This window comes from Halichoerus grypus, chromosome 12, assembly GCF_964656455.1.
Source record: "Halichoerus grypus chromosome 12, mHalGry1.hap1.1, whole genome shotgun sequence".
Lineage (NCBI taxonomy): Eukaryota > Metazoa > Chordata > Mammalia > Carnivora > Phocidae > Halichoerus > Halichoerus grypus.
This window is the reverse complement of record NC_135723.1, coordinates 74605653-74617891: the sequence shown is the minus strand read 5'-3', so window position 1 is coordinate 74617891 and position 12239 is coordinate 74605653. Positions and strand designations below refer to the sequence as shown.

The 12239-nt window shown below is 31.4% G+C and overlaps 1 protein-coding gene across 1 annotated transcript in view; it reads left to right on the top strand.

Annotated features, from left to right (window-relative positions):
• ASZ1 (ankyrin repeat, SAM and basic leucine zipper domain containing 1) overlaps nt 1–11270 on the top strand; it is a 47558-nt gene extending 36288 nt beyond the window's left edge. Inside the window, exons 8-13 of the mRNA XM_036077137.2 lie at nt 845–920; nt 1906–1962; nt 2909–3018; nt 6551–6656; nt 7670–7783; nt 11012–11270. Coding sequence (XP_035933030.2) covers nt 845–920; nt 1906–1962; nt 2909–3018; nt 6551–6656; nt 7670–7783; nt 11012–11164 — 616 coding nt within the window. The 3' untranslated portion in view covers nt 11165–11270. The remainder of the gene's footprint in view (nt 1–844; nt 921–1905; nt 1963–2908; nt 3019–6550; nt 6657–7669; nt 7784–11011) is intronic.
• Nucleotides 11271–12239: the final 969 nt, after the last annotated feature.

Below are 12239 nucleotides of genomic sequence, written 5' to 3'. Positions count from 1 at the left end.
AAGCATTTTTCAATATCACTGAGAAATGTCTGCATTTTAAATGCTTTTCTTCTCCAGAATTTTTGAAAAATTTTATATATGTGAACTAACAGTAATGAGAATAATTTCTGACTTTAAATAACAGTGAAATTTATTTCTTAAAAAGTCAAAGATTATATTTTTGTTAGTGTTCAAACTAGACTGCTTTTTTTTTTTTTTAAGATTTTAATTATTTATTTGACAGAGAGAGAGAGAGAGACAGCGAGAGAGGGAACACAAGCAGGGGGAGTGGGAGAGGGAGAAGTAGGCTTCCCGCCGAGCAGGGAGCCCGATGTGGGACTCGATCCCAGGACCCTGGGATCATGACCTGAGCCGAAGGCAGACGCTTAATGACTGAGCCACCCAAGCACCCTGCAAACTAGACTGCATCTTGCTTACTAATTCTTTTTAGCAGATTTCTGATTTTATAAGCTAAAATTAAAAATACATTGTTTGCTGAACACAGTTCAGTACATGGCCACAAAATTATTCTCTGCTTACCCACATTTAAAATTATTAAATCTTTACTTCTTACAATTAAAGAGATTTTCATGTATAGAGACCTCACAAGGAACATACATATAGGCAACTAATTTAATTCTTAGGAAAGATGAACTACATTTTATTGTCATCATTTTCTCTGTTTACTTAGATCTTCACTCAAGAAACCTTCCTTATTTCTTTGATATACCATAGGTCTAGTGTGTAAATTTGCAACTGTGTTCTATATAGATTCATTCTTATTCTCTCTCTCTGTATTATAAATATATGTTGATTGTGCATTTATAGTCTGTTCTGAAATTGACATTGCTATAAATATGTATAGTTCATATACAGCATTTGGAGATCTGGAAATATTTTTACATGGTCTTGGACTTGAACATATGACAGATTTATTAAAGGTAAGATTTTGTGTGAGCTACAGTGAGTTACATATGTATGTTTATTTGTTAACTAAGTATTAATTCATAAGCATGCTGATATAAAAGTGCCAAGTACACTTTTCTCCATAATTTGTAGTAGATCCCATTTTAAACTTAAAAACATTTGAAAAATTTATTATTCTGGAAATTTATATAAATTTGAATCTGGCTGGAATAAACAGCTTTTACTCACTGCCTAAAACTTCATAGAACTCCTCCTTGTACGTTTAAGCCCTTAGTTTGTTTTTTACAGTTGCTGATCTTCCCATATAGAATATTAGAAGCATGATTTTCAGTCAAACAAATCTGGTATCAGATTCTTGTTCTAATGATTAACTGAAATGTTACTTAAATCTGTTTTTTCATAAAGATGATAATACCTAGTTTAGGATTGTCATAGAGATTAAATTAGATCATATGCCTAGCATTGTTACAGATACTTCAGATATGTATTATGGCATTTGAATAGATGACAGTTATCAGCAATTTAGCTGATATGAAGCAGTAAAGCACTATTTAAGATAGGCTCTCTTTAGGAATATGCACATTCTGTTTAGGTAGTTCAGAATTGGGCTACGTTGTATAATCTTGAAACTTCTTCCTATTTGAGAAATACTGAGTTATTGTTTAATATGCAGTTAGAAATTTAAAATATTCATAAAACATAATTTCTGTCAAATTTTATAAGCTATCTTTCCCTTTATGTGAGCAAATAAAAGTTGTAATGATTTTCTTTGAATCTGGGAAACTGGCTATGTTTGTACTTTTTTAGGTAATTATATATATTAAGACACTCTACTGTCTACCCAGTAGTAGAGTTCTATACCTGCATATCCTATCCCCTTTTAGAATTGTAAGTTGTTTAGGAGGGTAGTATATAACTGACTAGGTTATGACATTTGCTTACTTCCCTTTCTAATGTCTTACTTATATTGAAAGGTTGCATTTTTTTTCTTTTCTACAGGAAAGGGATATAACCTTAAGACACCTTTTGACCATGAGGAAAGATGAATTTACAAAGGTTAGTATCAGTTTCAAAAACTCCAGACATTCTTCCATATTTTAAGAATTCTGGATGCTTTTATTTTCTATTTTAAAAATCCTAGGGGTATAGACTGTAAATGACCTTTTGCTAGGTTTTTTACTAGATACGATTATGGATAACCATATTTAAAATCTTCTGTTATAGTATTAAGTTGCTTTAAGAACATTTAAAGACTTAGAGTTTTTTTTTTTTCTTCAGATTAATCATGACATCTCAACTAAAACTGGTGCTTCATTTCTTAATCTGGAATAGTTTTGTAAAACCAGGTTACTTAGAAATAAGAGGTGGCTTTTTGTGTATGTAGGTATGCATATGTGTCATCCAAATACTGCCTTTTGCTAGGTTCTCAAAAAGATCAAGACCTATTATTTTGCCATCCACTATTATTAAGTAACAATTTGAAAATAAGCTTGGGAAATATGAGAGATACTTTAATAGAATACCTAAAAAATAATAATCTTCCTCCATGAACACATTGGAAACTTGAAATCTTCAGTATTACTACAAGTCAAAATAAACATACTACTTAGCTAAATCCAGGAGAGAAAATTTAGTTAACACTAAAGGTAAAGACAAAGGAAGACATAATCCTTATTTAATCACTGATAATATTTTAAATAATACTTCGAAGGAAAAATTATTTTACTGTGGTGGTTTTGGAAATTTTAATATCTAGTAATTTGCTTTTAGAATCCAATTTTGCAAAAAATTGGCTGTAGTCACTATATATCTAAACGTCTTAATGATGTAACCTTATCAATCACAATTAAAAGCAAACCATCTATTTTTCAGTGTTTCTTATTTTTCTCAATTGTTTTTTCAAGATGTGAATTAATCAAGTAGAAAATTTCTTTACTAATATTGAATATTAAATTACTCAAGTATGACTGTCCTGTTGTACCTTAAAATTATTTCTACTTAGAATGGAATTACCAGTAGAGATCAGCAGAGAATTCTGGCTGCTCTTAAAGAACTAGAGGTAGAAGAGATAAAATTTGGAGAATTACCTGAAGTGGCAAAGTTGGAAATCAGGTAAAATTAACATTAATATTGTTTAGAATCAGCTGTTCTTAAAAAAGAACTAAAAAGTTTAATTTTGATAGTTTCTGAGTCTTTTTACTTAATATTGTCATTTTCCCAAGGAAATGGATAGTTCATTTTACAATATATTATGTTCTGAAGTGGGAGGTACTTTATAACATCAAGTTTTATAAAGTCATTTTACCAAAAAGCAAAACTGCATCTTCTTGTTAACTCACTTAGAAACATTCTTTTATTTTTTCATTGCATTTTGTTAAATGAACTATATGAGATCCCATGCTTTTTGTAGTATAGCTCTTATTCTCTTTAAATCATTTCAAGTGTCAAGTTGAAAATTCAGAGTAGTAATTTTTTTCACTTAGGGCAATAAGAAAGTATTGGCAGTGTAGCTCAGCTCTATTTTCAGCCTTACTCTTTAAGGAATTATGTTGTCAGTATATAAAGTTCGGTTTCAATATTATAAACTTGTCAAGCACTGATTATTAGTAATCTAAAACCTATTTTAAAAATAATTGTATTTGATTTTAGTAATATTTTGTGGGGCAGTAAATTGCTTAACTTTTAAGTGAAATAAATAACAGAATCACAGGAAATTGCAAAGAGATGTACAGGGAAGTCCTATGCATTCTTCACTCAGTCTCACCCAGTATTTTAAAACCAGAAAACTGACACAGGTAATACAATCCACATAGCTTATTTGTAGTTCACCAGTTAAACATGTGTTCATTTGTATGTATGTGTATAGCTTTATTCAGTTTTATCACGTGTGTATCTTCATTTAACCACTGCCACGAGTATACTTAACATACCATTACTATAAAGCTCCCTCATACTGCTCCCTTATAGCCACACCCATCCCCCCAATCCCTAACAACCAATAATTGGTTATCCATCTTGATAATGATATTATTCACAAATGTTACCTAAATGGAATCATATAGTATGTATCCTTTTTTGATTGGCTTTTTTCACTCATCCTAATTCCCTTGAGGGTCATCCAAGTTCTGTCTTATAAAATATACTTACAAATGCAGAACTATCAGCACTAATGTATCCTATCTAAAAGTAACATTGCAACTATAATAAACATGAATTAAACAAATAAATTACTAATTTCCACAACATTTTAGGATTTAGAGAAGTTTTCCATGGGATAATTTAAATGATCCAGATTTCTCTAAATAGCTTATTGCAAAATTAAATTATTTCTCTTTATCTTTTTCCTTATAACAAGATGATCTGTATTCAAAATAATGCCTCATCACTGTTTCAGAATAACATTATAACTCTTAAATATTTAAACACTGAATATTTAAAAGGATTTCAGGTGTGAGAACTTAAAATCAGCAAAACTTCTTGAATCTCTGTTACTTTTTAAAATTTTTTTAACTTATTGTCTCTGTGAAGGAATGAATATTCTAAGTTCTACATGACTAAATTGGAAATTAAAATTTTTAATGTAACTTATTTATATGATGGCAGAGTTGCCTGTAAGAATTTACTTTGTGGAATTTAATAGACTTAAAGAATGTGCAGAATCCTGAATGGTTCACTTATTAAAACTGCTGAATTTTTTAAAAAATATAACTGGCAGACATATATTCCAGGAATTTGACCTTGTTATTAAATCACAGACTTTGTTTACATGCTGTTATGAAAAAGGTTTTACTTCCCATTTGTTCAAAGTCATTCTTTAAAGAAGAAATTAGTCATTAAGTCATAAGAAAACTAACAGCAGGAAAAGTTGAACTGATTGATTATAATCTTCTGGTAATGTGACTTCAACAATCTAGCTACTGATTTATTTTATGATACTTTCCTTCTATGTGTTAAATTTTCTAAAATAGTCTGTTACAAGAACACATATGCACAGTACATTTACTTTTTTCTACACTTAGCCTTACTAGTTTGCAGAATTGGAGAATGCAGTTTAAAAATAATAACTATTCCATTACTACCTTGAGATACTTTGAACCGAAACAGTAAGCTTTCATCCATATCTTGACGTTTTCAACAGTTTATGTCCAGACCTTTTCTCTGAGCCTACCTGACATTTACTCGAGTATATCAAAGACATCTCAAAACTGTGTCCATTAAGGAAACTATTTCTCCTCCAAAAAGAAAAAGATACAGAATTTTATGTAAAAATATATTGTTCACATCTATTATTTATAAACATTCTAAAATTGGAAACTCTAAATATTTAACATCAGGGGAATGGTTGAATTACATTGCGTTAATATATTCTGTTCTGTCCTTCAAATTATTTTAAGACTTAATGTCATGAAAAAATACTCATAATAAGTATAAAAGGCAAATATAAAATGGAATGTGAGGTATAATGCCAGTTGTATATATGCATATGAAAAATAATGGAAGAAAATGTGTGCTATAAGAAAATACTCTGGAAGAAAATAGTATCAGTCATTATCTTTAGGTGGTAAGAGTAGTGGTAATTTTGGTTTTAATTTTTCCAGGTATTTTTATCTTTTATTTGAAGTACCTTTATTTAAGGTATAAATTTTTTCCCAACACTTCACATTTTTAAAACATGGTCTGTTGTTTTAGTTAGTTTACACCATGCCATGCTGCAGTAAGAAATAACTCCTATCACCCCAGAAAGTTCCTTTGTGCCTCTTTTTAATCCATCCCAATTTAAAATAAAATAAAATAAAAATAAAAGCACTACACTTTTAAAAAAAGAAATAACTTCTAAATCTAAATGATTTATAATAACAAAATGTATTTCTTGAACACCTGTATCACGGCTGCACCTGAAGTGGATCTCCGTCTTGTATTATTCTGAGAACAGGCTGGAGAAACAGCCCCACCCTGGACATGTTGCTCCTGTGGCAGGGTAAAGAGAGATACATCCTAACAGGAGGCATATTGTACAGCTCTGGGGTGGGGAGTAGGCAGCCATTCACATAGTATGTGATGAATGCGTACTCTAGAGTTGTGATTTTTACAACGTGCCTGTCAATATTCAGTGGCCCTGAAAATCATGTGTCACAAGAAAGGTATGTATTTTCCTTTTATTCATTAAGACTGTGTAAATTTATATTCAAGTACCATCTCTGTGAAGCATTACGAATTCTCTATTCCCATTATACTAAGTTCATTATCTCTGAGTTTTAGATGTCTCAACTATAAGCTAATGTTAACATCTACCCTATGGGAGTTGTTAGGAGGAATTAATAATAAATGTAAAATAACTAGTGCAGTGCCTTCATGTAATAGATACTCAAATATTGGTACTTTTATATTCCTTCTTTATATGTCCCTTTGAATAATGAGATTATAATTGTATGTCTGCCTGTCATGCTGAAGCTTGAGATCCTCAAGATTGCAGACTTGTTTTCTTTGTATACCCAATGTCTATTTCATAGCTAATACATATTAGCTATTCTATAAATATTTTTAAAGAATCTAGTAAATATTATGACTAGACATTGAGTAACTAACCCAGTAGAATGAAGTAATTTGCTCATATTAGTGATTCCTATTTGTTTCCTCTCTTTAGTGGTGATGAGTTCCTCAACTTTCTTCTGAAATTAAACAAACAGTGTGGCCATTTAATAACAGCTGTACAGAATATCATTACTGAGTTGCCTGTAAATTCTCACAAGGTATTCTATAAAAGTTGTTAAGAAAAGTATGAGTGCTGGGGCGCCTGGGTGGCTCAGATGGTTAAGCCTCTGCCTTCGGCTCAGGTCACGATCCCAGGGTCCTGGGATCGAGTCCCGCATCGGGCTCCCTGCTCAGCGGGGAGCCTCCTTCTCCCTCTCCCTCTGCCGCTGCCTCTCTCTATCTCTCTCTCTGACTCTCATGAATAAATAAAACATTTAAAAAAAAAAGAAAAGTATGAGTGCTGAAGAACATTCCAGATAAGTTAATGATAATTCTCTAAACAGTGATCTGGTAAAATTGTATCTTTCATCTATAAAATCACATGAAATGTAAATAGGTCAATATGTTTAATTATTACTCCTTTATATACTAATTAATTGAAAAACTGTTCTAGCTTAGGAAAAGGAAAATGAGTCAGACCAAAAATTATACTGATCTGTGTATTGAACTTAACATTTGTTCTTAAAGGGAATATAGTTGTTTAAAATATAAAGTGACAGGAGACCCAAGTGAAAGTTGAAACAAAACAATGTGTTGAGTGTTATTAAAAACCGTATCAATATAAGGTTTTTTAATGAAGGAGAAGTTAAAGTGTAAGTGACCTGTAAAAGCAAACTTTTTTGTAGAGTTTTTCATGTGATTTGGTTTTAGCTATTTATCGTGAAAAAATCTTAATGCATTTGTTTTGCTCTGATTTTTATATAACACTAATATAGGAGTTGTATCATTCTTAAAACCTTCATGAATTTATTTGTTCACCATAAATTTTATTATTACTAAATGTTAGTCTCCATAAAGTCATACATACATATATTTAGTAAATGTATTCAGGAAACTGATGTGACTATATAAAATCACTAACTTCGTTTTGGTGTCAGAATTTATCCTGAACAAAAAATGCTTTTCAGTTACATAATTTAATGGGTGAGAATACTGTATAATTTTTGTAGATATAAAGTTGTAAAAAGTTGTTTCCCATTCTTTAAAATGTAACTTTTGAAAATATTCACAGATAGTACTAGAATGGGCTTCTCCCCGGAATTTTACTTCAGTTTGTGAAGAACTGGTTAGTAATGTTCAAGATTTGAGTGAAGAGGTCTGCAAACTAAAAGACTTAATTCAGAAGGTATTTATTTAATATTAAAAAGGGGGGAAATGATGTACAAATAATATGTCAGACAGTGAAGCAATTCTGACAAGAGCAACTTAAGCTCCCACTAGACAAGTGGAAAAAGGAAGGAAGGAAGGAATAAATATAAGAAACAAACTTTGTGAGTCATTATAGGAATGCAGACTAAAAGAACAAGATCTATCATTTTCATCTTTTAAATTAGCAAGGTAGAATGATCATCCTACCCATTACTGGTTATTCACCAAGCTGCTATTTTCATGTGAGATTGGTGTCACATCCCCTTTCAGAAACAATTTGGCAAGATGTGCCAAAGACCATAAAAATATTTGTATCTTTCAATAGTTTAATGATTCCAAAATTGTATGTGCCATAATGTCCTATGCCAGGAGAATGATTTAACAAATTGTGGTACACCCATTTGTTACAATGATATGCAGCCAAAAAAAATAATGAAAATCAAGTATCAACTTGTTGAAGGTGTGAAGTTATGTTTGTAAAGTTTATTTACATATAAATATGCAGATGGGAAATTATGAAAAGGACATGTTTATCGGTTCTGTTGATGAGATAGATTTTTAGAAGAAATATTCTATTTTCTAGACTTTCTTAAAGAGTATGGGATTTTTTGGTGGTGTTTCTGTATTCATATAGAACTATATATCTGGATTTAAGGACAGATGATTTTCCCCCCTTTAAGAAAATTGGCTATAGCAAGATCCAAGTTGCTGAAATAGGGAACTGTGCTGAAGATAGGTAATAAAGGAAAACATTTTCATTTGACTCAGGAACTCACTTCTGAGTTCTCTTAGTCTATTTAATAAATATCTTTGGTATCTATAATATTTTTATGAAATAGCTGAAGTGAATGTTAGATTATGCATTAAATTTGTGTAGCTTCAACCCGTAAGTCATTTGATATTTTCATTAATATTTTATCAAAAAAAGTTCTTCACAGAATCAACTTTATACATGTTCCAGGTAATTTGTCATCCTAGCTATTAACATGTGTTCAATTAAAAGGAGTCTTTTTAAAAAGTAAGCAGAAAATTATGAAGCACATTTTACAAAATAATAGAGGAATAAATTTTAGATGGGGCAAATGAGCAGGATATCTCAGAATTCTTGTAGAAGATACCTCCGTTCTACAGAAAGAGGCATCTCAGAAGTTGGATCATCCCTGACATTTATGCATTCACAGGCGTAAGAGGCCTGCTGTATGGCAGACAACTGGGCTCCCCATTAGTCTCCTAACTATGCTCCTTCCACTTTCGTGTTCCTTTAATCCACACCACTCCTCAAACTTTCTCCTACGAAAATCTGGTTTTCTACTTTCTGAACTTGTTGACAACATGAGAATTATAGCACCACTCACCTTCACTACCTTCATCATCTTGAGTAAGTGAAGGAAAATGGTATTGATTTTACTTAGCATGATATTTTTCATGAAGATCCAGGGGAAATTTGGAAGGACTATGTAAAGATACTTCCTGCAAAGCATCATCCTTTAATGTTTAGTGTAGGAAATTCCCCAAGACATCTTTTCCTCAGGATTGGTAATTATTTGGGTTCTCCAAGATGAACTAAAAACATTTGGGGCGGTGGGGCAGGGGGAGAGGGAAGAAGACTGAGATGAAATTAGAGCGAGAGGACAGGTTTTTCCTAAAGGAATGAAATTAAGAAACACTACTCTAGGGGTGACTTTGACTCTAAAACATAAATAATTCAATCAGGTACCATGATATTTATTTTAATAATGCATACCTATAAGGAGAAATTTTAGCTTTCTTTAGCTAAACGTAAAGTCTTTTTTCTGTGGCCTTCTCTACCTTGAATTTATACATTTCTATATAAGAACTAGCCTTGAAAATACATTTGTTGGTTTATAATAATGGCAGATACAGTTCTTTGGTCAGGAAAGTCTTAATTTTTAAGCAAGCTATTATATTGGTTTTTCTGGATTAGTCTAAAGTAGTAATCACCATAATGAGATTTGATTTAGAGAACTGCGAAGGCTTCCAGATTTGGGAGTATGCTGTTATGCCTGTTAAGCTTATGATACTTCAGTTTACCAATAATAACTGAAGCAAATAAAAAAAAAATATGAGTTACCATAGATAAGTGTATGGAGGTAACAAAGAGAGAGGGTAGGAGAGGTCAAGGCTAGACTTTAACACCACATCACTCTCTTTCAAAGCAACACACTGACAGGCTCCTGTCAGAAAGGGTCATTCTAAGTAATTGGTTAATAAAAGGAATGGCTGTCTCAGGATTCAGTAAATGGAGCATCAGTGTCAAAAAGGAATCTGTTACTGAATGAAGCCATTTGGAAGTTAGGCCAAGAATACAGTATTAATGAGATTGGCATTGAAGTCTGTTTTCTGCTGTAAATTTAAAATTAATTTTGCAGGCTTTTTAAATTAAATATTTACACTGTAGATTTTAGATGTAGTTATTCTTGCTAATGTTGAAAATATTTATGTCACCACTCCAGCCCAGGATGTTTCTAGTATATATCACTCTATAAATGTGCCTGATTCTTTTTATCTTTTGAAGATCTTTTGGCTTCTGCTCATTCTCCCTCTTCTGCCCCTCCCCCATCAACTGTCTCTTTCCCCTTCTCTCTCTCTCATACACATACACACGTGGTTGGGTGCCTTCTTTAGCAACGGAGTTCTTATATGAGTATTTAGAAACTGACTGGGCCATGTACTTTCCTTGCTGAGAAGTCCTAGAAGAACCACTTAAGTTTTTGTTAGTATTTGTTCCTACGGTTATATTTAAATAAAGGATTAAACTTCTAGCAGTAGCATCAAATCTTCTAGTTTTTGTTAAATTTCATGTATTGTAGGTATACTATAAGAATGGTTCACTTTTTTGTAAGAAATCATTTGATGTTTAAATATAGAAGGAAAAATAACAACTGTCATTGCTTGTAGGTAAAAATAGAAACATTCGAGGAACTTTATCTCCTGATACAAAAACATGATTTTAAAATTAATAATCTATGAAAGCATTTATTCTTAATGTGAAACTAATTTACCATGATAGGATCCTAGGGGGAAAAAAACTTTTAAGACATATGTGTTCACTTTAAATCTTCCATGGAAATCTTGCATTGGCCGCCTCTACGTCAATTGAATTAACATGGATATTATATTTTTAAAAATCAAAGATATTTTCAGTGTACATTAACTCTTTTCATTTTCTCATACTAAATATTAGTTGCAAAATGAGCGAGAAAATGATCCAACTCATATACCATTAATGGAAGAAGTATCTACGTGGAATAGAAGAATTTTGAAGAGGACGGCTATTACAGTATGCGGATTTGGGTTTCTTCTTTTTGTTTGCAAGCTAAGCTTCCAGAGAAAATAACGCTAATACTTGTTTTGAATAATGTATGTATAATTCACATTACCTACAGATGTTGCTTTTAACTATTTGTGGCACAGTATAACTACATTATTGGCTGACACTCCACGAGAGAAGTTCTGAGAGCATAGAGCAGAAAGTTTCTTTAGAAAATGGTTTGTTAGTTTGAGTTAAAAACATAATTTGTTATATTTTTATGTTAATTTTGATCAAGCAGTAAATTATAAGTGATTCTTAAGTTTGATTCTATGATTCTAAATCACATTCAAAATAAAAGTTTTATCTAATATTCTTTGACATTTAAAAACAGTATGTTCCTGACTCTAACTATAGAGAACAAACTGGTGGCTACCAGAGGGGGGGTGCGTGGGAGATGGGGGAAATAGGTGATGGGGCTTAAAGGGGGCACTTTATCATGATGAAAAGAATAAAATAATTAAAAAAAAAAAACTATTCCTTTGTCACAGTGAATCTTATAGAATTTGTAAAGTGTTCATAAGTCAGTACCCTTTTAGTCCTTATTTTTTCCCTTCTGTTTGTTATTATAAGGAATTTTTTATTTAATTTTTTTTGTTATATAGCATTAGGAAATTAATAATTTTGAAACTGTTTCAGAGAATGCAAAGCATGAAGATAAAATGTAAAATTTTTGAATTATGGATTAAAAACCTAGGGAAATATTCAAAATGGAAATTTAAAAAGAAAATTTAGACAACAGTATAGAAAGCACAGAAGTACCTTAAAATTTTTTATGTAATGCACTTATGGGAACTATGACATGTACTATGTGTAACATTCTTAAAGATGTTATGAAAGTGAGTGGCATGTGGCAAATAATTTCTCATATCAATCTAAAGAAGTAATACATGATTTTGGTTTTTTTTTTTTTTTTTCAAAATCAAAATGATGATACTCAGATTTTAAAAGTAAAGGTAAAAAAGGGCAGGCCCAATTTCACAGGAATATAATAGTTAAATCTTGCTTGACTTACTACCATACTTAGAACAGATGCAGTTGATCTACAACTGTTGAAAGGTAAACTTCAAGCAAAAGGAAAAAATTGTAGAAAACAAGGATA